Source organism: Dipodomys merriami, unplaced genomic scaffold, assembly GCF_024711535.1.
Source record: "Dipodomys merriami isolate MVZ:Mamm:240054 unplaced genomic scaffold, mDipMer1.0.p SCAF_39, whole genome shotgun sequence".
NCBI lineage: Eukaryota > Metazoa > Chordata > Mammalia > Rodentia > Heteromyidae > Dipodomys > Dipodomys merriami.
Genome location: NW_027205492.1, coordinates 12,670,625 through 12,692,901, shown reverse-complemented (window position 1 = coordinate 12,692,901; position 22,277 = coordinate 12,670,625). Strand labels below are relative to the sequence as shown.

General features: G+C 53.7%; 2 protein-coding genes and 1 long non-coding RNA gene across 3 annotated transcripts in view; 1 reads left to right on the top strand and 2 right to left on the bottom strand.

The window, feature by feature from the left end:
* LOC138805308 (guanine nucleotide-binding protein G(s) subunit alpha) overlaps positions 1-1,177 on the bottom strand; it is a 60,917-nt gene extending 59,740 nt beyond the window's left edge. The window contains exon 1 of the mRNA XM_069990082.1: positions 1,120-1,177. Coding sequence (XP_069846183.1) covers positions 1,120-1,162 — 43 coding nt within the window. The 5' untranslated portion in view covers positions 1,163-1,177. The remainder of the gene's footprint in view (positions 1-1,119) is intronic.
* LOC138805311 (uncharacterized) lies at positions 197-21,914 on the top strand. Its single transcript, XR_011365485.1, has 3 exons — positions 197-316; positions 20,459-20,596; positions 21,828-21,914. It is a non-coding gene; the product is annotated as an uncharacterized lncRNA (long non-coding RNA).
* Positions 1,162-2,197, bottom strand: LOC138805310 (neuroendocrine secretory protein 55-like). The gene is made up of 2 exons (XM_069990083.1): positions 2,055-2,197; positions 1,162-1,968 (listed from the first exon to the last, which is right to left on the bottom strand). Exon 2 carries the CDS (start codon positions 1,888-1,890, stop codon positions 1,162-1,164), a length of 729 nt encoding a protein of 242 aa, XP_069846184.1. The 5' UTR covers positions 1,891-1,968; positions 2,055-2,197.
* Positions 21,915-22,277: the final 363 nt, after the last annotated feature.

Here is a 22,277-nt window from a genome sequence, read left to right as displayed (position 1 = left end):
ACTGGCATGCTGGATCTGACACTTTTCCGAAGCTCGGTTAGTGCCACGCTCTTGGGGCGCATTGTCCAGTATCCCCATGATAGACACGACGAACACCCCCCCACACACACACAAAACCTGCCCCCTTCCCGATTCCCCTTTCGGCTCGTGACCATTCCGACCTCTTAGTCCCTCTCTCCCGCCTTTAGGACCTTGCGCAAGCCGCCCCGGACCTCTCCAGCCAAGCTGCACCCAGCTGCACCACCTGACCAGCTGCGCCAAGAGACTGGCGCTGCCCCGACGTGATCAAACCCCGCATTGCCAATTTGGATAGACCGTAGGTGCCACCCCAAACGCCTCTACCCGCGCTATGTCCCCTGTCCCCCAAATACCAGTGACTCACGGGGAAATGCCGGGCCACCAGAGGTTGGCTCTGGGGCGCACGGACGGAGGCGCACGCTCTTCTCCGTGGCTTCCAGCCTTGCCAGCGCCTGGTAGCGGAGCAGTTCCGCAGTGAGGAGCGCTGATGCCGAGGTCCCGCGGCTCCGATTGGCAGCTCCGGGACCAAGGCTTCAGGCTACGCGCCCGTGAGGGCGCCTGGCGCACCTACAACTTTGCTCCCGAGCCTCCGTCTCCGGCTCGCCCAATCCCGTGCCGCTAACTTTTCGCGCATTGCAACAGTGTCGCTGCTGCGCTGCGGCTCCGCGATCCTGAAAGTTGGAGTGCGCGCACCTCCGAACCACGGTTCGGGGCCTGCCAGAGCCAACTTACTTGAGACGGCTCTTTCTAGGAGGCACACACGCGCGCCGCACAGCTGGCTTACCTCTGCGGTGAGTTGTGTACGGCTCGAGGTCTGGGGCGCGCGCTCCGCTTCAGTCTCGCGTCCCAGGCACCATCTCAGAAACCTCAGGTTGTCTCCAGCGAGGCGCAGGGCGCGCCTCGCCGTCCAACAGACCCTTGGCTTCCGGGGCGCCCTGGGACGATCTGGGGAGCCCCTGCTCCCTCGCCATTATCCCCGGCTTCCAGCCGACCCGCGGAGCCCTCGCCCTAACCCGTCTAGCCTTTTTGCCCATCCTTCTTCCTCCCGCAGCACCCACACTGCTCCCGCCAGGCCCCCCGGTGTAGCCACGGGCAACTAACCTGAATCCATGAAAACAAGGAGAATCTGGACGGCGTCCTCCATCAGTGACGCCGGATGGGGATGGATGGCTTTTTGGAAGGGGACTCGGGGGAGGGGTCGCGGCGGGTGGCCTTTCTTGGCTTGCAGCGGCGCTGCTGCTTCTTCTCCTTGCGCTCTTCAGACTCCTCGGGGTCCCGGGGATCGCGCTCCTCGGGCTCCTCCCCCTCGCCGGGGCGCTGGGGCTCCTGAGTGGTGGGCTGCGCGGGGCTGGCTGCCGCCTCGGAGCTCTGCAACTTGAGCGCGTGCAGGCGCTCGGTGAGGGATTGGTTGAAGGCGGCGCGACGGGGGCTGCGCCCGTCCTCGGGCTCGGTCTCCGGCTCACTGGCGGGCGCGGTCTCGGGCTCGGTCTCGAAGTCGGTCTCGGACTCGATCTCGGACTCGGTCTCCGTCTCGGTCTCGGTCTCACTCTCGTAGTCGAACTCTTCCTCGTACTCTAGGCACTCGGGGAGAGACAGCTCCAGGTCTCCCTCCTCGTGCTCGTGGTCAGACTCGGACTCAGGGGACTCGGGGAACACCTGGGCGGAGCGGTGATGGGCGTTGAGGAAGCTCCGGCGTTGGGCGGCCGCGCGCTGCTGGGCGCGCGCGTTGGAGGTGGCGAGGGCGCGGAGGAGCGCGATGGAGCAGGAGAGCCAGAGGAGCGCGGTGGCTGCCCGGCGGCCGATGGGCGGGCACAGGTCGTTGTAGTTGTGGCGAGCTCGGCGCCAATGCTGACCCCGGGGCCTGCGATCCATCCTCTTGGACGCCCCGAGAAGCCGGTCCACTCCCTGACACCGCAGAGAGTGGCTCCGACCCGCACGGGCTGCTGGAACCTAGAAGGAAGCGCCTTAGGAGGAGAGAGCAGGGGTCCCCGGGTCCCCGTCCCACCGCGGGCTGAGAAGGAGAAGGAAGCACCTACCTAGGCGGCCACTTAAGAACTTTCTTAAGCTCCGCGCCTCTAGTAGTCTCGCCGCAAGGAAGGAAGGTAAGGCGGGGAGGAGAGCGTCGTCTCCTCGGGGCTCCTCTCGCCGAGTCTGGGACTCGGGAGGTGCCTCCTCTGATCCTCTCGCCTGGGAGAGGAGAGGAGACTGAGCGCTGGGAGCCGGGGCGCTGAGGCTCGCCAACTTGCGCGCCGGTCGACGCGCGCCGTCCGGGCATGTGCAGTAGGCGCCGGCCGCCCCCTCCCGCGCGGCACTCGCCCCTGCACGCCGGCAGGTGGCAGAAGGGAACCTCGTTTGGAGTGAGCCCGGCTAGGCGGCGGGCGGGGCGCCCGGCCCGCGCGCCAGCGCCACGCTCAGCTACAGGTTAGAGTACTTGGGCGACTAGTTGAGGATTCGCCACCCAGGCTGTGCCCTTGCCAACTTCGGGAAACGGAGACGCCCCCTCCCCTCCCCGCGCCCGCCGAAGCTCGGACTGGTAAATCGTCCCCCTCCGGGAGCGGGGGATACGCGCGCGGGTATTAATGATCCGGCCCCGGGCGTTTTCCAGGGGCTTAATAGTTTCAGGATGGTAACCTCAGGCAATCATTAATCACAGAACCACCTTTGGCAGATGCGTTATCGTGACTAATTACAGAAGCTTCCAGAAAATAGGCTCCCTGGGCCTTCTCATCTGGCTAGCCCCCCTCGTGGACCCGTAAGCCTCCTCGAGAAGGTCCGAAAGGGGAACTCCCGCTTGAGCCCCCCGGACCCGCCAGCTTAGACGGGGCTGAAGACGGTGGGGCGCGGGAGCTGGGCTGGAGGCTGGCCGGCTCCCGGGCGCACCGTCAGCCCGTCCCCGCGCCCCTGGCGCCAGCCGCGCGCGCCCCTCGGAGCCGTGACTGAGATCGGCTTTCAGCCGAGGAATTTTTAAGCATACAGGGCACTCGCGGAGTGCCTAGCCCGTGCCAAGCCCTGTTCGAGGTGCTGAAGGAAGAGTAGTGGAGAAGAAAAACCCCTCGCATTAAGGAACGGATATTGAGGATTAATCTGCTGTTAATTGGAACCGTAAATCATCCAGAATCAATGCCTCTTCACCCACTAGCATTGTTTTACTCGGGCTGGAATTCCGTGGGAGCAAAGAGATGGCCCGCCCGGGGCGGTGGGGTGGGGGCCGGCCAGACTCCATAGAGGGCGAGGTTGAGCCGCGGGGGCCGCTCCCGCCCCGTCAGCCCCACGAAGTCAACCGAGGTCCACGCCCAGGAGGGGGGGACCGCGGGGTGCCGCTGCGGTGTGACCGCCGCTCTTAGGGTGTGCCTGCCTTGAGTCTCGCCCTCCTTGCCAGACGTGCCTTCGAGACTAGAACAAAGGTGCTAGAGCTGAGAGTCTAAGGCTGCTGTGCAGGGCACGTACTACGGGGCTGGCGTATCGTTCTGGCTGTGTTGGAGTGAGGAGACTCAAGAGGAGAGGTGGAGGCTCAGCTCACTCGCGTTCCCGACGTCGGCTCCCCCTCTCTGAGCCGCTTACTCTTACCCGGACGGCAGCCGGCGTGAAAGCTGCCAGACCTAGGGTTAAGACCTCAGTGGCGTTCCAGCCTGGGCTTTGGGCAGTTGAGATTTTACTTCTGTGTGCGTCGGTGTTAGATCTTGTGTCCTAGGAGGTTGTTGGTAGCACTAAAATACTGATGGGTCTAATAGAGTGGGGTTGATTTGGCAGACCCCATAAAAGCAGAGTAAGTTTGGTTGTGTCCCCTCTTAACACTTTGCAAAGAAACGGAAGAGTTTTACTGTTACAAGTATAATCGCCTTGTAAGTACTGTGGGACATTGGGCAGGGGTATCGGGAGCTATCTCTCAAATTTTGATCTCTGCCCCTCAGCCCAGACAAATGGGGACAGTTTGGGTGTCGAGCCACCCACTTTATTTCTTTCAGTTGGCACAGCTCCACCAACGGTGTCTGAAGCATGAACACATCCGTCTAGCTGATTTCAAGGCATACCGAGTGGGAAAACAAAACAAAACAAAAAAGCCAGGAATATGTGGGTGCAGGCAAATGCCCTTTCAATGGAAACTAACGCTGGCTGTCAGCAGTGAGGTGGAGGGCGATTCTTTAGTGTGCCGGAGAAGTACTTCATTTTTCAGATGGAGTGCTTTATGCCTATAATGGAGATGGCAGCCTAGAGCTGATCAACTAATATAGATACGCGGAGATTGCCTGCATTATTTAAAAATACGCATTACATAATACATATTTTTGGACTAGATTCTGCATTAGCAATGCTCTTTCTTTGTAGGATGCATTTTAATCAGCAAACAATTTAACAAAACACTACCTTTTCAAGCCCTGGTCATGTCTAGTTGCAAATACATTCTGGTGTGCATTCGGCACAGGCTCCAGGGGGACTGCATTGCCCAGGGACTGCACTGAAATACTGTGCCATCCTGCACTTAGAGCCGAGGGTGAGCAAATGGATCTGTGCAGAAAATGCTCTTTAAAATGCATTACGTGCATGACTTTAAAAAGTGCTTGCTGCAGAGTGAATTTCAAAAAGGACCAAGTGGGTGATGAATGACCTCAGTTGTTATCAGGCCAAGGAACAAGGGGTCTCTCTCTCCATCTGATGATTTACAAAGTGTGGTCATATATTACCTTCAGGCTTTGCCGGAGGGAAGCTCCTAAACCAGTTGGTCAGGAAAGCACCATTTTTGGGGCTCATTTCAGTATTACCAGTAAGGGTTTTGTTTGGATGCATTGGGAAGAATATTGGCTTCAGCTCCTTAGATGACTGTTGTGTGAAAGAAGCTTTTAAGAGTTACTTTATGTGCTCCAGAGGGCAAAATTGGAACCCCTATTTAGGGGGATTTATGGTGGGGGGGGGTTGCATTCAGCTGAGCCCCGGAGTAGAATGGGCTGTCAGGAAGTTTTTGGCTGGTCCTCAGAAGATGTGTTAAGCCCGCCAGCCAGCCAGCCCACCACATAGTGGAGATGTTTTCCATGGTGGAGCTTGAGGCTGACTGTCTTACCCTTGAAGTCAGATCTGAGTCCATTGGGGGGTCGGGGGGCTGAAGAACGGCTGCCTCTGTGGGGTACCATTTGAAAGTGTGAGGGGCACAGTGACAAAAAGGAATGCTTAGGTATCAGTTTCAAGCCGCAGACAAACAGGTAAAATGAAGATGGACTCAGCGGTCCGGGGTGGGGCTCTTGAGGCTCTGAGACACAAGGCCAGCCTGTCTATTAATTGGATTGGTTCTTTTTGCCTCCCCTCCTGGGGCTGTCTCAGAAATTACAAATGGAATAGGCTATTCAGCAATCACGAACAGAGTCATTTCTATGACCAAGACAGTACTCCTGGCATTGTGAGGAGATGGAAGTAATTGGGGATGAGCAATTAATTTCTCTGCCAATCCAATGTGTGTGTCGGTGTGCAAGGCCCCCGATATTACAAAGTAGAGTGACAGCAGGTGCTGAAGGAGGCAAGCTCTGCCAGGTAGATGCACCCGGGCAGGGGAAACTGACAGTGATTAGAATCAGATGCAGCTCATCTGCTGGTTTTTAGAAACAGAAGTTTGTGGTGGTGGTTGTTTGTTTGTTTTTACCTCACAGGGCTTTGCAGTTTCCCCTGTGAGGATTGCTTGCAGGCCACCTGTTTCTGTGTCTACCATGTGCAGAAGCCATGTGCTGGTGTCTCCGGGAGACAGAGATGAACCCCATGAACTTGTAGAAGCATTGCAGGCTATTGTCAGAGGTCCCTTAGACACCAACACATTTTCCAAGCTGAGATTTAAGATAAAGGATCGGTTCTGTTCTGTCAGCTGAGTGGGTATAATCACTCTTGAACATGTTTTTCGGACAATCATTGGAAAGGACTATTGAGAGACGGAACACTTTTCAAACTTTCCTTTGGATAGAAATGAATTCGGGGACATTGAAGGGCCGCTCCCCACCCTCGTCGTGGCCATCAGCCAGAGGGGCTCAACCCCACTGAGAGTTTGGCACTGGGCTCTCCTGCCTCTTCCCCAAGGGCACGAGCACAATGCAAGTGCACTTGGCTCATCTCCCTGGGGTACTGTTGTGCCGTTCCTCAGAGTACGCCGACCTCAGTTGGTGCTCACCAGGAGAAATGGTGAAGGCGCCAAGCTCCGGATTTTATGATTTTGGGGGGATGCCATACAGAGCTCAAGGCAAACAATAGGGGGAAATAATCATCTTTCTGACGCGGCTGGGTTCTGTCCAGGCCATTGTTGGGATCACAATACTGTGTTTGTGCCATTCAGGTTACGAGGGAGATAGGGTCAGCACTGCCGCATTCCTGGGTAGGGATTGTTAGGAGTTGTCGGCCTACGAGCTGGCTTTCCTTTCCCCTCACTTGTGCCCTTGTGGTAGTCCTCCCACCAGCTTCTTTCCAGACTCTGGATCCAGCAAGAAGCATCTAGAAGCTCCCTTATCCAGGTGAAGCTTCAGTACATGCCTTTAGAGATGTGGCCACCTGGTCTGTGTGGTGGCCCTGCTTCATAGAGCAGCTCCTTCAGCCCCTGGACTCTTGACCATAGAGTTCAGGACTGGGTTCTGTCTGTCTAGAACTGATGTAGCTCTTCGTCCGTGCACACAAGTGCCACAGTGCTGGTGAGGCTGGCCTCCATTGTCCACCTCTGTCCTGCACACCAGCCTCTCCTGCAGCGAGATAGGGTGGAAAGTACTACTGACTGCAGACAACTGCCAACCATTGGGAATACTATAAACTCTGAGTCTTCAACTCTCCCAGCTATCACACACGTACACAGCCTCTAGCACCAACAGCCTGAGGCTGTGTGCATCGCAACTGCTTGGGATCTGACTCACCCTGCAGACCTGAGGGAGGGAGCGAGCGTGGGGGTGGGTGAGCCTGGAGCAAGGAGGGAAGAAACCCTTAGTGGTGTCACGGTTCAGGCACATGCTCATAGAATCCTTTCAGCCCGAGCTCTTCAAACTATGATTAGACCAATTTTACATGTCTAGTCACTGAGGCTCTGGTAGATTGGGGACTATTTCTATATGTGCAAAGTGAAGTGGAGAATTGAGGCAATTATCTTCAGGCAAATGAATCTGGGCTATGTAATCAGCCCATCCTGATAACTGGACAAAATCGGCCTCATTCACGTAGCTTTGCTTTGAGTTAAAGAGAATTCTGAGGTATTTGTTATTTTCACTTGGCTTTGTTTTTCCCAAAGGCCGTCTTGTGAATGTCCAGTCCCATAACCATCCAGGGGCTGGGTGGGTGGCTTCTTTAAGGCTTGGGACACTGTCACTCCATCCCATGTGTGGGGAATTGACCTGAATCCATTTGAAACCAGCTCGGGCCCACAGCTGGGCACCATAGTGGCCATGGTGCTATGGTTCCACATCAGTGTCTGTCTGTCTGTCTCCCTCCCTCCTTCCCTCCTTCCCTCCCTCCCCCCTCTCTCTTCTTTCTTTCTCCTTCCTTCCTTCCTTCCTTCCTTCCTTCCTTCCTTCCTTCCTTCCTTTCTTTCTTTCTTTCTTTCTTTCCTTCCTTCCTTCCTTCCTTCCTTCCTTCCTTTCTTTCTTTCTTTCTCTCTCTCTCTCTCTCTCTCTCTCTCTCTCTCTCTCTCTCTCATTATCTCTGCGTGCATACCAATCCTGAAATGGTAGACAAATGACCTTTCCCCTTGCGTGCTTATGGTGAGTGATGCCATTCCTACACGAAGAAGCCTGGAAAACAGAAGGCCGGAAAGAAATGATAGCGTGTTGTAGGCTGCTGGTGGCTGCTGGGCCCTCTCTGCACCCCGCCTCCCCCACCTCCCCCAACCATTGTTTTGGCTAAAATCTCTCATAAATGGAGAGCCTTTCTTCTTGTTGATTTAGAAATTTCCTCATAAAACTGCCTTCCTTCCCTCTTGGCTCTGCACTCCCACACGAGAGGAAGGAAGCCCAAGAGAAGGCTGTCAGAACCTTGGAGGTCTGGGTGGGTTGGAGCTAGTGAGAACTTGTGGTCAGGTAATGGTCCTTGAATAGTGTTCTTCACATGCAGGCAGCCGGTGGCTCGGTGATATCTGTCGGTGCTTACGGGGCTGGGGGGAGGGGGCCGGGAGGAGGAGGACCAGGCCCCCCCTGGCAATAGAAACGTGCCTGCCACAGCCCCCCTCACACAGGTGCACTTAATTACACAACAGTACAGCTTTAATTAGCTGCCTGCGCTTTGAACTACAAGTGCTCTAGGAATGAAGAGCTTGAGATGGACATTGGAAAATTAGAATTAGAACAGTTTCTTTTTATGTATGTATGAGTCGTATCTATCCAGATACGGATAAATATATTCCTTTGAAAATATCTCAATTAGTTATTTAACAAAACAACAGTTAAAAACCTCTATTATGGTGGTTAAGAGGGTTTTGAAAGACATCTGTGTTCTTAGAGTATTATGGCATTGTGTGGGCTGGAATTTTTTTTTTAATAGTTTATTGTGAGCTGGTTTATTCCTGCTCAGTTTGTTAAATTCTCACCTCTTTCCCCAGTGTGTTGCTGTGGTTGGTTTAAACCCTTAGTGATCATTGTTTTTATCTTTACCATCTGCCAGGGCAAGTGCCTTCTTATTGAATGTTATCACAGAATTCCGATCCTTTTGCCCATTTGTTTTCCTGGAAGCACCATTTTTATCCAGTTGTGTAATGACCTGGGTGATATTTTGTGTGAGATTGCATTCAGTCTGTAAATCAAATTGAGAAATACCGTGGTCATTTCTGCATTTCGTCTTAAGACAGAAGCCTGCTCTTGTTTATTCGGGCTTGTGTTTCTTCTAGGAAGGACCTGTGTTTTTTGTATATGATTTTAATGGATCAAGTGGAATTTAGTAAGTGGATGTACTTGATGCATACATTTTTCACTCTGACACTTTTGTTGCATTGAGGACAGGCTGGTGTTTTCATTAGCTTTTCAGACTGTTTCTTATGTGTCTATAGGAGTGACATTAATTTCTGTACATTTTCCTCGTGTCCTGCTGACTGCAGCACCGGCTGGCAGGTGAGGCGGGGTCCCTGCTTGGGGACAAGGTGAAACCTAGGCACCAATCCCGGGGAGGACACAGTAAAGATGAGGTGCGGGGGGTCTCACCAACATGTATGGATGGATTAATTTAGAGCTGCGGAAGCTTTCTGCCTCTAGCATTCGGATCTGTCAACTCTTTTTCTTTTTTGTCAGTTGTGGGGCTTGAGATCTGGGCTTGGGCGCTGTCCCTTAGCTCTTCAGCTCAAGGTGAGCACTCTACCACTTGAGCCACAGCTCTACTTCTGGTTTTCTGGTGGTTTACTAGAGATGAGTCTCACAGACTTTCCTGCCTAGGCTGGCTTTGAACCTGGATCTTCAGATCTCAGCCTCCTGAGTAGCTAGGATGACAGGCGTGAGCCACCAGCACCCAGCTCATCTCTTTTTCAACAGATAATGATGAGAACTTTTTGTTTTCCTTTAAGACTTTAGAGATTTTTTTTTTAAAACAAGGTTTTTTGAAAGAGCAAACTGTTTAATTTTCCCCTCTTCCCAAAGACTTTAGACTTAATTTTTTTTTCTTTTCCCATGATTTTATGTAGCAGATTAAAAAGACATTTGGCAACTCTCTGTTAGCACCACATATTTCTTTTGAAACTTTAGCATTGTCTGAAATCTGAACATCTGGGAGCCTCCAATTCTGTGTCCTCCTAAGCCATATCGTTTTTGGTATCTGGAAAATCTGTACTTTTTTAAGTACTTTTCTTCATTTCAGTTTACTTCAAAACATGTATGCTTAGGGAAGCACTTTTCTTTTTGTTACTTTTCAAGAATTTAATTTAGCTCACACCTGTAATCCTAGCTACTCAGAAGGCTGAGATCTGAGGATCACAGCTTAAAGCCAGCCTAGGCAGGAAGGCTGGACTTGTTCTATTTTAAACTAATGTTTAGTTTATTCTTCTGGATTTTTCTAGTTAGTCCTGGCATTTTTTCCCATTCTCTAATTTCTTCGTCCTTCCTTTGTGCCTTGCTGTATTCTCTGAAAGCATGTGTGAGAGGAGAATCTTGGTTCTTTCTTTAAGCAGGGTTCTGATGTGTGTGCACCCATCTTGCTGCTTGTATCATGAAGGGAATTTGCTCTGGTGCCTTTTTTTCTTCTTTTTATTGTGTTGTTGCATTGGGCCCTAAACTGAGGGCTTCACATTCTCCCCTTGGCTTGCTTACTCCTGTCTGGTGCTCTACCACCTAAGTCATGCTTCCATTTCAGACATTTTGCTGATGAATTGAAGATAGTCTTGAGAACTAATTCCTCAAAGTCAGCCTAGGCTGACCTGGAACCACAAACCTCTGATCTCCGTTTCCTGAGCAGCTGGGATAACAGGCGTGAGCCACAGGTGCCCAACTCTCTGGTTGACATCTTGACTCTTGAAGATTTAGATGGGTTTTCACTCAAGTGAAACCCGCTGGGAGGTCCCCTAGCAGGGCAGCAGCCAGATTCTGGTTATCTGTATGTCCAGCGCTTCCTCACCGACTTGTTGGCAATGACAGTGGTGCAGGCAGTGTTGGCGGCTGGTAGTAGTGATGGGTGGTGGATGTGGGAGCGGCAGCGGTACTGGTGATGGTGTGGTGGTGGCGATGGTGGCAGTGGTGGCGTTGTAGTGGGGTGGTGGTGATGTGGTAGCAGGAGTCCCTGGAGCCCGGCGAGGCAGGAAGCGCCTGAAGTGAGGTTGGGAGGCAGCCAAATGGGATTTTATTTATATGGATTTCCATTTTCTTTAGTGGTTTTTTTTTTTTGTTTTGTTTTCATTGTTTTGTCCCCCACTGGAACTGGGATTTGAACCCAAGACTTGCTTAAGCTGTGTGTGCCCCATGCCCATCACTTTATAGTAAGGTTTTTTTTGTTGTTGTTGTTGTTTGTTTTTTTGTAGTGGTCCTGGGGTTTGAACTCAGGGCCTAAGTACTATAATTGAGCTTCTTTTGCTCAAGGCTAGTGCTCTACCACTTGAGCCACTGACTTTCTGCTTCTGACTTTTTGGTAGTTAATTGGAGATAAGAATCTCATGAATTTTCCTGCCTAGACTGGCTTTGAATCAGGATCCTCAGATCTCAGCCTCCTGAGTAGCTAGGATTGCAGGCATGAACTGCAGGCCGTGCCCAGAAAAGTAGGTTCTTTGATAAACTTTAAGATGCCATATGAGTTTGAGCTACAAAAACACCCAGAGTACCCACCATGGGTCAGAGTGCACCGGGCACCGGGAATGTGGGGGGAGATGCCATTTCTCTCCTCTCTGATTTGGAAATACTGAGCCATCACTCCCCAGAGGGTGTCGTTACAATCTGAGCGGATGACCCCGAAAAAGAAGTGGGTTCCTGTTTGTTTTGTTTTTCCAGTGTGTGCATAGTGCTCTATGAGGGCACATCGGAGCCCGTCCGCTTCCTGAGAAAGCAAGCGATCCCAGCACAGTTGAGCCAAGAGGCAAAGGAAGGGCAGGTGGCGGCGGGTGCTGGTACAGCTCCAGGCAGAGGAATCGCCCATCAGGAGCCCTCTGGCGGGAAGAAGGCAGACCTGTTAGGGGAAGTGACAGGAGATCCGCAGAGCCGGAGGACAGAAGATAAGGTCTGGAAGGATGGTAAGGGCCACCGCTAGAGCTTTGTCAGCCTGGCAGAAAGAAATGCAGACTCAATGGCTGCTAGTGGAGAAGGGGTGCTTGTCCGGACAGCCAGACATGCCTAACCAAGTTTCTCTGGCCCCACAGTGAGACAGGGGTGGCGGGGAATCAGTTGGTGGTGGGTGGGCCTTAGCAAGGTGGTTGGTTCTAGAAACATATAAAACTAGTGTAAGTGAGAATGTCTTCAAGAGCTCTTTAGAAGCCTTTGTCAACGAGGCTTGGATGCGGAGAACTGTTGGTGTCAAGAATGGTGTCCCGGCCAGCCATGGCCACCACTTCCACTTGTAGCTGCTCAAGACGTCAAGGTCAGAAAGATAGTAGCTCAAGGCCAGCCTGGGCAAAAAGTGCATGATACCCCATCTCAGCCAATCAAAGATGGTCATAGTGGTGCCTGTCTGTGATCCTATCTACATGGGAAGGTGGCGGCCCAGGCCAGCCTGAGCATAAATGCAAGACCCTGTTTGAAAAGTACTTGAAGCAAAAACATCTGGGGGCATGGCTCAAGTGGTAGGCTTAGCAAGCCCAGGCCCTGAGTTCAAACTCTAGTACCTCCTCTACCCCCCCCCCAAAAAAAATTACCATGCCAGGTAGAACTAGATACAGTCAGTGTGAACAGGAGGAGGCCCTGATGTTTGGTGGCGTGATCTCCCCCGTGTCGGCCATATAGAGCAAGGTGGCATTCCTCTCGGAGTTAAGTTCCTCTGAACCATTCATAGACAGTATCATGCAGGCACACAGATACTCTGATGCTTAATGGACAGTCATGAAAGTAGGAAGAAGCCTAGTATTTAGGAAGGGATGGACAGGGACACCCCAAATTGAGTGAGTGAGTAAGATTCATTGGACAGAAGTCATCCGGGGCTGGTGCACCCGGGGAGGTCAGCTGAGCCCTCATCGACAAGAGGGAGGTGGAACCCACAAGCTGGTTCAAAACCAGCTCTTAAGCCGAATCTGCCTTCTCAATTCTCACCATGCCATGTGGAGAAATCTTTGTGTGGCCGTGGAAGGTGAGCCAAGGGCTCGGATGTCAGCCCTCTTGATATCAGATCTATTTTTTGTCAGCAACCAAATGGACAGTTCACAGCTTCACATTCTTTTCTTGATCACTTTAGAACTGACATTCTACCGGCTCCTTATTACAGCAAGAGCAAAGCAAGAGCTGGCTAGAAGCAGCTTGCAAGCTAGAAATAGAACTATACCATCCCTTGAAGAATCCAGTCTGGCAAAGTGCACATGGCCACCGGGAAGGCCTTGGCCAAGGGTCACGCTAATATAATTTGGGGACGCACTGTTTTTCTGCTGGTTACTCAAAACTACAGCTTCCAAAAGCAGCAGTTATTACCTAAAAATGCCTCAAACCATAGAGATTGTGGCAAGAAAGGCAAGTCAGTTTTCCTCAAACTTTTTCAAGATGGCAGCTCTATGTAATCCATATTCTATCAGCAGCTTCTACCAAACATGATGTCTTCCTTTTAAGGTTGAGTTGCATACGCATGTGACTGAGTGACACATCTTATCTACTAGTTCTAAAATACTGAGCAGAGCTAAGACTCAAGGCTGCATTCTACCCGACAGCATGCTCAGAGCCTTGAGGTCAGAGAGGACTTGGGACTGTTTTTCTTGCTCTGCTTGGTGGCTGGAGCTATAGGGGGGGGCTTAACCCAAGACCTTAGCTTTATTGCTTCTCAGCCTGTCCACAAGAAGAGTTCAACTTCAGCCACAGAAAGATGCTGAAGGAGAGTGTGCCAGGTTCCATGTTGGGTTTCTTTCTGTTCCTCAGACCAAGCTTATGAAGAAATAATGCCCCTAGCTGGGCACCAGTGGCTCACGCCTGTGATCCTAACTACTCAGGAAGCTGAGACAGGAAATTCATGCTTCCAGGCCAGGAAGGGCAGAAAAGTCTATGAGGTAGACACCATTTAACTAATCAGAAAATGCTGGGCTGAAGGTGTTGCTCGAGTGGTAGAGCACTAGCTATGAATAAGAAAGCAGAGAGAATCCATGGCCCTGAGCTCAAGCTTCAGCACTTGACTCCAGCAGAGGAGGAGGGCAGGGAGAGAGGGAGGGGGAGGAGAATGCAGCAAACGTAGCGAGTTAGCCATGGTGGACAACTAGGGTTTCCATATAATTTGTCGAATGACCAGGGCATTTTTGAGTGTGAAAGGCTGTGATAATGGGAGGACACTGGCGGCTACTGGGTACCCCTAAAATTCCTGGGAAGCCAGGCTTGATGGGCTTTTCTTTCATACTATTGTTAATAGTATTCATATAACATAATGAAGCGTGTGAGTAGTCTAACTATAATACAATACATGTGATGTTGGGAGAAGTCACTTCCCTTTTCCCACAAATCAGACAGTTGGGTGAACTCCATGTGCAAAGTGACGTCTGCTCAGCTGTGTTTCTTTTTCTTTTTCTTATCTTTTTTTTTTTGGGGGGGTCTGGTCATGGGGCCTGAACTCTGGGCCTGAGCACTGTCCCTCAGCTCTTCAGCTCAAGGCTAGCGCTCTACCACTTGAGCCACAGCAACACTTCCGGCTTTTTTCTTTTTTCTTATGTGGTGCTGAGGAATCGAACCCAGGGCCTCAGGCATGCAAGGCAAGCGCTCTACCACTGAGCCACCTTCCCAGCCCCTGTGTTTCTTTTTCAAGTCACAGATGTCCAAAGCTTAGGCAGGAGGAAGCTTTCTCCAGCTCTTCTCCTGGGTTGCTGGGCAGACATAGGCCTGATGGTTGGAGCAGTAGCACTGGGGGCTCCGTACCCGCTCCCGTCACCTCTACATTGCCTCTTCCGGCAGAGGAAGAGGCAGGCCAGGTTGGTGGCCTCTGGCATGAAATAACCAAACTCAAAACTGAGCTCAGAAGTCCCTAAGAGTCACCAGAGGACTGTCAATGCTGTGTTTTGTTCAGATTTGAGTTCCTTCCTTGCCACCGCCACTGTTGGTGGGACTTGTCCTTATTTGAATGGACTTGTGTTTAAAGGAAAATTATACCCTTGCTGTAGAACATTTGCCAACAGCCAGGTGCAGGGGTACCCACTTAGAATGCTAGCTACCCAGTAGGCAGGACTTCCTTCCCAAGCTATGGAGCAGCAAGACCTTGACCCCCTCCCCCCCCCCCAATCAAAACAATGGCCAGGATCGGTTGGATTCCGTCTAGTTAAGCATTTTAAAGTACGCATGAGGTTCTTAAAATGGACGACATTGCTCTGACTCTCAAGGCCCTTGCTCATCTCCTCTCCGGGGAAGACACGGCTGCGGTGTCTGTGACACGTATTTCCCACGCACTGAAGGGGACGAGTTAGATTTTGATTCCAGTCTCTAGTCAGGCACCTCTCTGCTGAGGAGTGGGAGGGCAGAGGAGGGATTCTGGTTCCAACCAGTTGAAGCCTGCTGAGTTTCAACAGGACTAAATTACTTGGGGCATATTTTCTTTCCGTGACATTTGCCTTCTAATAATAAATGGACAGATGTAGTTGTCTTGGTCTGCCTTTACCATGGCATTTGCCATGGTGTCACATGTTTACCTTTACAGATGCCACCAAGCCAGCCACGGGCTCAACCCGGTGCCCCTGGCCTCCGGGGGACTGTGTCCCAAACACCAGAGAGTGTGGGCTGTGCCCTGCCCTGGCCGCTGACATGCTCAGACTCCGTTCCGGCCTCGTGGAACTGGCCTCCTCACCCTCTCCCTTGCCTCCTGGCTTTTCCACGAACTTGGGGAAGGGAAGCTGAGTCTTTTCTCCCTCTGCTCGAGGGGTGCCCCCAAAGAACTTGTGTCGTGAAGTCTGGTTTCATCCGTGTAGTTCGTGCCCTTCTCACAGACGTCAGAAGTGAGCAAAACTAAGCCCCGTGTGCATGAGAACGCTGCCAGGTTCCAGCGAGCAGCCCATAACCCAGGCTGCTTGTCTGTCCCTCACAGTGTGGAGGAGGCCGCGTCCGGGGGGAGCCCACAGTGGCCTCACTGGGCCAGGAGTTTTTAAATGCTAAACATCATTTCTTTTTCTGTGTTTGTTTTCCCATGCCAGGGCTCCTCACACACACTAGATAAGTGCCTACCGCCCAGCCTCAGCCTGGCTCCTCAAGACTCAAACTGCAAAGTGTGTGTGCCACTTCTCTGCACAGAGCCCAGGTATGGGGCAGATGAGCCAGCAGGCCCAGCGCACTTAGCCACCCTGTGCCCTGGCACAGTAAAGGCCTTCCAGGCCAGCTGCTTCTTCCCCACAAACGAAGAGGTGCCCGGAGTGGTCTGAGCACAGCCAGGGCCCGCACAAGCCCTTGCTGAGTATTGTTCCCACGCCGTGGAATGTTCACGGTGGAGACGAAGCCAGCAGGCCTGGAGCACAGCTGTCTCTCGTGGATCTCATGAGACCCGTGTCCCCCTCGCAGTTTTCCTCTCCGGGTTTCTTAGCCATTCACTCCTAATGGATTCTTCGGGGATAAGCCGAAGTCACCCTCTCTGCCCCCAAAGAGAACATGTTGGGAAAATTCAAGCCCTTCTTCCTCTGTCTCCCATGACATCACCACACTGGTGTTTACTCAGCTGCACCTTTGTGCCCAGTGCTGCCCCGAGCCCTGCCCAGCCACAGAGATGCATGGGCTTGGGGCCTCGCCACAGATGTGCACAGAGCATGATCAGCGGAAAGAAACCCCTGCTTCGGAAGGCCCCATGAGTTTCTTAGAGCCATCACACAACTTTGGGGGGGGGTCCTTTTCAAGGCCCCAGATTGATGATTGGAAATGGCCTTCCAGACCAAAGCCAAGTGGACACAGCTTTGGTGGTTGGCGCCGGGCAGCGTTCAGCTGTGCCCCTTGAAAGAATGCATGGTGGGAACACGCAGAGCCCAAATCAGCACTATAGCAGTTGTCGCCGTCCGTGTGGAAAGGTTTTGTCCCAGTCAGCTGCTGGGCCTCTTTGCACTATATTAATAGCAGGGACATGGGGCCTGCTGGGGTCGGAAGCCAGCAAGAGGGGGACAGCTGAGGCGGACATCACCCCACACCCCGGGCATGTGCTCCCGTGTCACGGGCATCCAGATGGCCTGCACCTTGTGCTGCCGCTCAAAAGCCCCCGAGCTCCTGCCTGACTTCGCCTTGTAGGGCCAGGGATGGGCACTTGCTGACAACTGGGTGACGAAGGACCCAAATTAAGACCGGCGTGTTGGGAAGAGTGTTCAAATGGCTGGGGCCGGGCAGATGGGTGCTGGAGGTGCAGGTGTGCGGGGCCGGATGAGGTGGTGGTATTGGCATCTCAACAGCTAGGGGCCCTGGGTTCTCTGTGCCAAGGCTGGATGGAGAGTTTTAAATGTCAGAGGCCACATGGAAACTTGGTTGGCAGCAGGGTAGAGGGGCAGGGGGATTTGGAGGACACTGGGTAGCCATGCCTTTATGTGGTCAGGAGAGCTGGGTAGGATTAGGGCCTGGGAGGAAGGCCAGCCTGCGAAGCACCCGTGGAGAGGTAACAGGAAGGATCCTAGGAGTAAACATAGGTGCCAGGGGTAGCAGCCAGACCAGAGGGCAGGTGAGGATGTGAGCAGGTGCCAGGGCCAAGAGTCCAAAGAGCCCGGTAGACATGACAAGGACAGGGCTGAGCAGAGGTCAGAGCCCAGCTCCCAGCACGGAGGTTGGGAAGGGGTTTGGGAGTGGATGGGGGGGGGGGCAGAAGGGAAGCCTGAAGGTCAAAGAGAAACCACCCCCCAGCCCAGTGCCCTCACCTTCCACCTCTGGGCAACGTCCGTTCCTAGGCGGTTGCTTTACGTGAGCCAAGGGCCACGAGGCAGTTGAGGAAGATGAACAAAGCCCCGGTACTCAGAAAGAAGCCCCCACGAGGTAGGCCCCGTGACCAGTAGAAGTCAATCAGTGAACAGCCGCCATGCTGGATGGAGGAGATACCGCCCTCGAGCCTGCCCAGAAACATGGTGTTGGAAACCTTCAGGCGGCCTGTTTTTTAAGTGTGAACGGTGCTAAATCATCCACCCATGTTTAGATGTTAGGCGGTTTTTACCAAGCTTCAGGATCTCTGATTTGGTTTTCTGGGGTCCGCCATTTCCTGCTCTCGGGCGGGCCGTAGGTGAGGGGCGGCTGCCCCCTGTTGACCAGTGCGGACTGGCTGCCGCGCGCCCCGCCACCCGGCGCTGTCAGTCACCCCCGAGCAGGGCAGGACTTGGCCCCGTCGGACGCTGCATTTGCTCTTCCGGTAGTGAAGTGCAGCTATTATTATCCCAGGAGCAACAGGGGTCATCATCCTTAGGCAGGGACCCAGCAACAGAGTTTGTGGCAGGGCCCTCCTTGACTTTGTCTGGGAGACCTGGGGTCACGGCTGAGCGTCTTAGCGTGCTGGCGCTGGGGAGGGCCAGGCCGAGCGAGAGGGTAGCGAACTTCCTCGGGGGCGTGGGCCAGGGCAGTGGAGCCAACATGGCTGCCTGGTTTCCTCTTCGTGGCCCCTTAGTAACCTGAACAGAAGTACAAGGTTAAGCAGTTACCATGGCAATGAAACATCTGTGTCCCTGGGCCTCTTAGCCACAGCTGGGTGGAGACTGACTTAGCTCAGAGAAGGCCAAGGTGGCTCTGGAACGTAGGCCTTGCACACTCAGAGCAAGGGAAGACGGGGAAGGGAGGGGAGGGCTCCTTGATGGGGAGCCCCCGAGTTCATTTCTTATTCCAATTATTCCAATTAACAGTTCCGAGTTCTCCCTCACTAGTTCAAGCTCTGGGAGGAAATCCTGGTAGGTGTGACAGAGCTAGGCCTTTACTGCTTCTTCGCATGAAGATCTAGGGACCTTGTCCCCTGAAATCCAAGTCCTCCGCTGGGCTCCAGGTCGACCCCAGGGTCGGCTGCTCTTGGCCACGTGCTCAGCCTTGGCCCACAGGAGCTGTACTCCATGCGTTCTGGAGCCTGAGAACTGCGTTCACTCACTTTTCACAGCAGAATACTGTAGAAGAGAGAGGCTGGCCGATAACTTGCCCCAGGCCATGTCGCTGGGAAGTGGTAGAGTCTTGAGCTTGAACTCAGCAAGTCTGGTGGGTGCCAGGACCCAACTTTCTAAACCACCAGCCCCTGCCCATGCTGTTGGAAGCTGAGGGGCGTTTAGGAAGGTGCTCTAGGAAAGAGGCTTGAAGTGATGCCGAAGCTGGAGCTTCGTGAGTGCCTAGGCAGAGGGGGCAGCTGGTGGAAAGGCCCTGGGGTGGGGAAGAGCCGTTGGAGAGCTGTGGGGAAGCAGGAAGAAAGCTTGGGGGGGGGGGGGGGGCTTTGGACAGCTTGGATCCAAATCTAGGCACTAAGTGCTTACCTCCCAGGCCAGGCCAAGCTATGCGAAAAGAGCAACTGAGAGACAGCTAGCAGTTGGTCCAAGTGTCACCTAACCGGGCCTCTTGGTGGCCATGATGCATGCCTGAGGAAAACAGTGCTTGTTCACGGAAGGGAGGGGAAGCTAAAGGGGGCTTGGATTTAATGGGGTCTGAGCACCGCCACGCTGAGTATTTGGAGGACAGTTAAATGAACCAGTTACGTTTGGAGAGGCTTTTCCTCCCAGGACCCTTCCTTGAAGTGTAGAGAAGGGACTCCAGTACTTCTGGAATCTTCTTCAGCTTTTGGAGGTTCTTTGTAGGCTACTGGATAGATCTCAGCCTTGGGAGACGACCTGGGAAGTGGGAAGACTGTGGAGTCTCCACCACGCTGTAGCTGGCTGGAGTGGACACTGTAGAAGTTTCTGGAGAGACACCCTGGGGTACGTGAATCCACCAGGTGGTCTCACGCTTCTGAAAGCATCAGGTCATTTGCCTGGTGAGTTTTCTTGTTTCTCTTGGGTTTTCCCAGTGTTGTGTTTTGATAGGTGAGGAAATGGGGTCTTGTAGGACGTTGGTGCCAGGAGCCGTATTTCCAGTCCAAGAGGAAGATGGTGGACTGCTGGGTGTTCCCAGGGCAGGTGTGGTAGGCAGCTGAGGTTTGTGGTGAGGACACCATGAGAGGGCTCCCTGACATCCCCTGGGGCCTCACTGGAGCCCGGATCTTACTGTGGGTGATTGGCACCTCCAGGGCTCCAGTGGGGCATAAAATACCTAAAGCCCCTCACCACTAGATGGCGCAGCTGCAGTGACGATCCTGATGGGCACTGCCGGTCCCCCTCTCCCGGGGCTGCCTGGGGTGGGCTTCTGGGAGGAGATGGGCGGGGACCGGGTCACTGGCCCTTCCTGCTAGACCAGATCCCAGTTCCCATCATTCCATCTCGCTCCAAAGTCGCTAGTAAGTTATGTCACCTTTGTGGGCCTGGACTTGTTGTCCAGTGGTTGAGTCCAAAGGCAGATGGGTACCTACCAGCTCTGTCATTTCCTGAGGGGCCCAGTTGCAAACTCAGAAACCTTTCTTGTCTTGGGCCCGTTCCTTGTCCCTAGTCTTCAGGGTCAACAGGAGCATCACGATTCTGTGGCGTCTGCTTGTCTGGATGACCTTGGATCAGTGGACTCTAGGCAGACCTTCCGTCTACGATCATGTGCGGAGAAGGCTTTAGAGATGAGACACCAAACCTAGTTCAGTAAGGGCCTGCTGTACCTCCTCGGAAAAGGGGCCATCTTCCATGACTGCCTCTCTCTCCCATCAGTGGACTGTGGCCTTAGCATGGCCTGTGAAGACACATTTCATTGGCCACTAAATAGGCGTTTCATTTGACCACTGAAAGACAGACATTAGGTTCAGTGCTTACTAAGGTGACCTTAGGAGATGGTGTGTGTTTATCTTGTTAACCCTTCCCCCATTTTTCTTTCTACCTAAGCCTTTCTTTGGAGCAGCCGGCAACTGTGCCCTCTTGGAAATGTGTGCTTCAACCTCTTCTCATCGGGAATGTGACCTTTGCCCTCAGAAGGACAAGTTTGCCCAGCCAGAGAGTTAATAGAAAGAGGATCCTTTAGAGGTAAGCACAGGCCCCCTCCCCCTTGCCCTTGGGCCTCTGACTCATAGGTGCCATCTCAGAAGTGGGGTGGTGTGGAGGAGGATCTTGCTGCAAGGCAGGTCCAGTGAGGCCTTCTGGAAAGCCCCTTATCAGAGCTGGCTTGGCGTCTCTGCTGCGTTTCTTAGAGTTGGCTTGATGAACTCCTGGAGTCCCCCCCAAAGCTATGTGGAATGAGGGGATTTACTGTTCCAGGCTCTGCCATGCCGAATCAGGTAGTAGGTGGGAAGCTGTTGGCCAGCTGCTGTCCAAGAACTAAGCAGGCGTGTTCCCAGAGCAACGCTTTGTACTGCTGCATAAGAAATGAGCCCCTGATATAGGGGACACTGTGTGTCTACCCATCTGTCCACCCAGGGCTGCTGGGCTGCCCAGATGCGGGGTATGTCTGGGTCTGAGGGCCACCTTCCCCACAGCTCCTTTCTCAGCAGCATTGGGGCGCTCTCCTCAGGGCCCCTTATCCAGTCCTACCCCAGTTCATGGTCTTCTTGTTACCTCCTGAGCACTCCGGTGCCTGCTCCAAGGCAGATAGCTCCCACGCTCGCGTTCCCTCAATCCGAACTCCCAACACAGCTTGAAGACCTCATCAAGATGCCTGTCAGCAAGAGGGACGTGGGAAAGAGCCATGGGACTTTGGATAGTTTCTTCCCAGGGCTCTGTGAGCTGGGGGCCTTGCCCAGAGCTTGCTTAGAAGACCAGCAGCGCCCTCGGTGGAGAAGTAGGTAGGGTTCTCCATCACAGCAGCCCCTGAGTCAGGAAGTGATTCCTAGGTCTCTGAGGGCCCCGCACAGAACATCACCCCCAGCCCAAGGCAGCGGAGCTGAGACGGCTCTGGGCACAGGAGGCCATGGTGGAAGTGGGTGAGGTTCCCGACATCCGCCCCACAGGCGGATCTTGATTCCCAGTGCCCAGTGGCCCCTTGGCGCTGCAAGGCAGATGTGGATGGCCAAAAGGAGCGCCAAAAGGGAAATGTCCGGGGCCCTACACCCTCTATCCGAGGTCTGGAGATCAAACCATGATCCCCCAACAAGCCTTAGCCCTGAGAGGAGGTGGGAGCGGAGGCCTCAAGGCAGGCATAGCTTTGTGTGTCGGTGCAGGACGCTCCTCAGCAAACATGCTGCGGCAGAGGGCACAGGGAGCGATGGCGGGAGACCGTGTGCACACAGAGACTGCTAGCCACTTCCTGGGCCTCTCACAGGCCGCAGCGGTGGGACAGGGCGAGGAAGGCCCAGGAGGTGACCCCAAGGCAGGTGACTGTCCAGTCAGCACAGCCTGCGTGGAAGGTGACGGACAAGGGCCCTTCGGGAGGGCCCCCCCTCAATCCTGTTGTGCTTACGTCAGAGGGTTGGGTGGAGGCTCTCCTGAAGGCCTCTGAGTCACTGCACGGGAAAGACTGCCCCACTTGCCGCGTGGCCATCCCAGTCAGTCCCCTGCGATTGATGGCCAGGGTCCTGGCCACGGGGACTTCCACAGCCTCGGCCAGGCCTCCGACCCCCCGTGTCCGTCCTGACTGCACGGCACCAGACCGCCCCAGCAGAGCTCCGGCCGCTCTGAATTGCTGTGTCCAGCTCACCGCAGGCATGCCCACTCTGTGTACCCAATAAACCTGTGTGGAAGGAACGCTGGCCGGCGTCTGCTCTCTTTTATT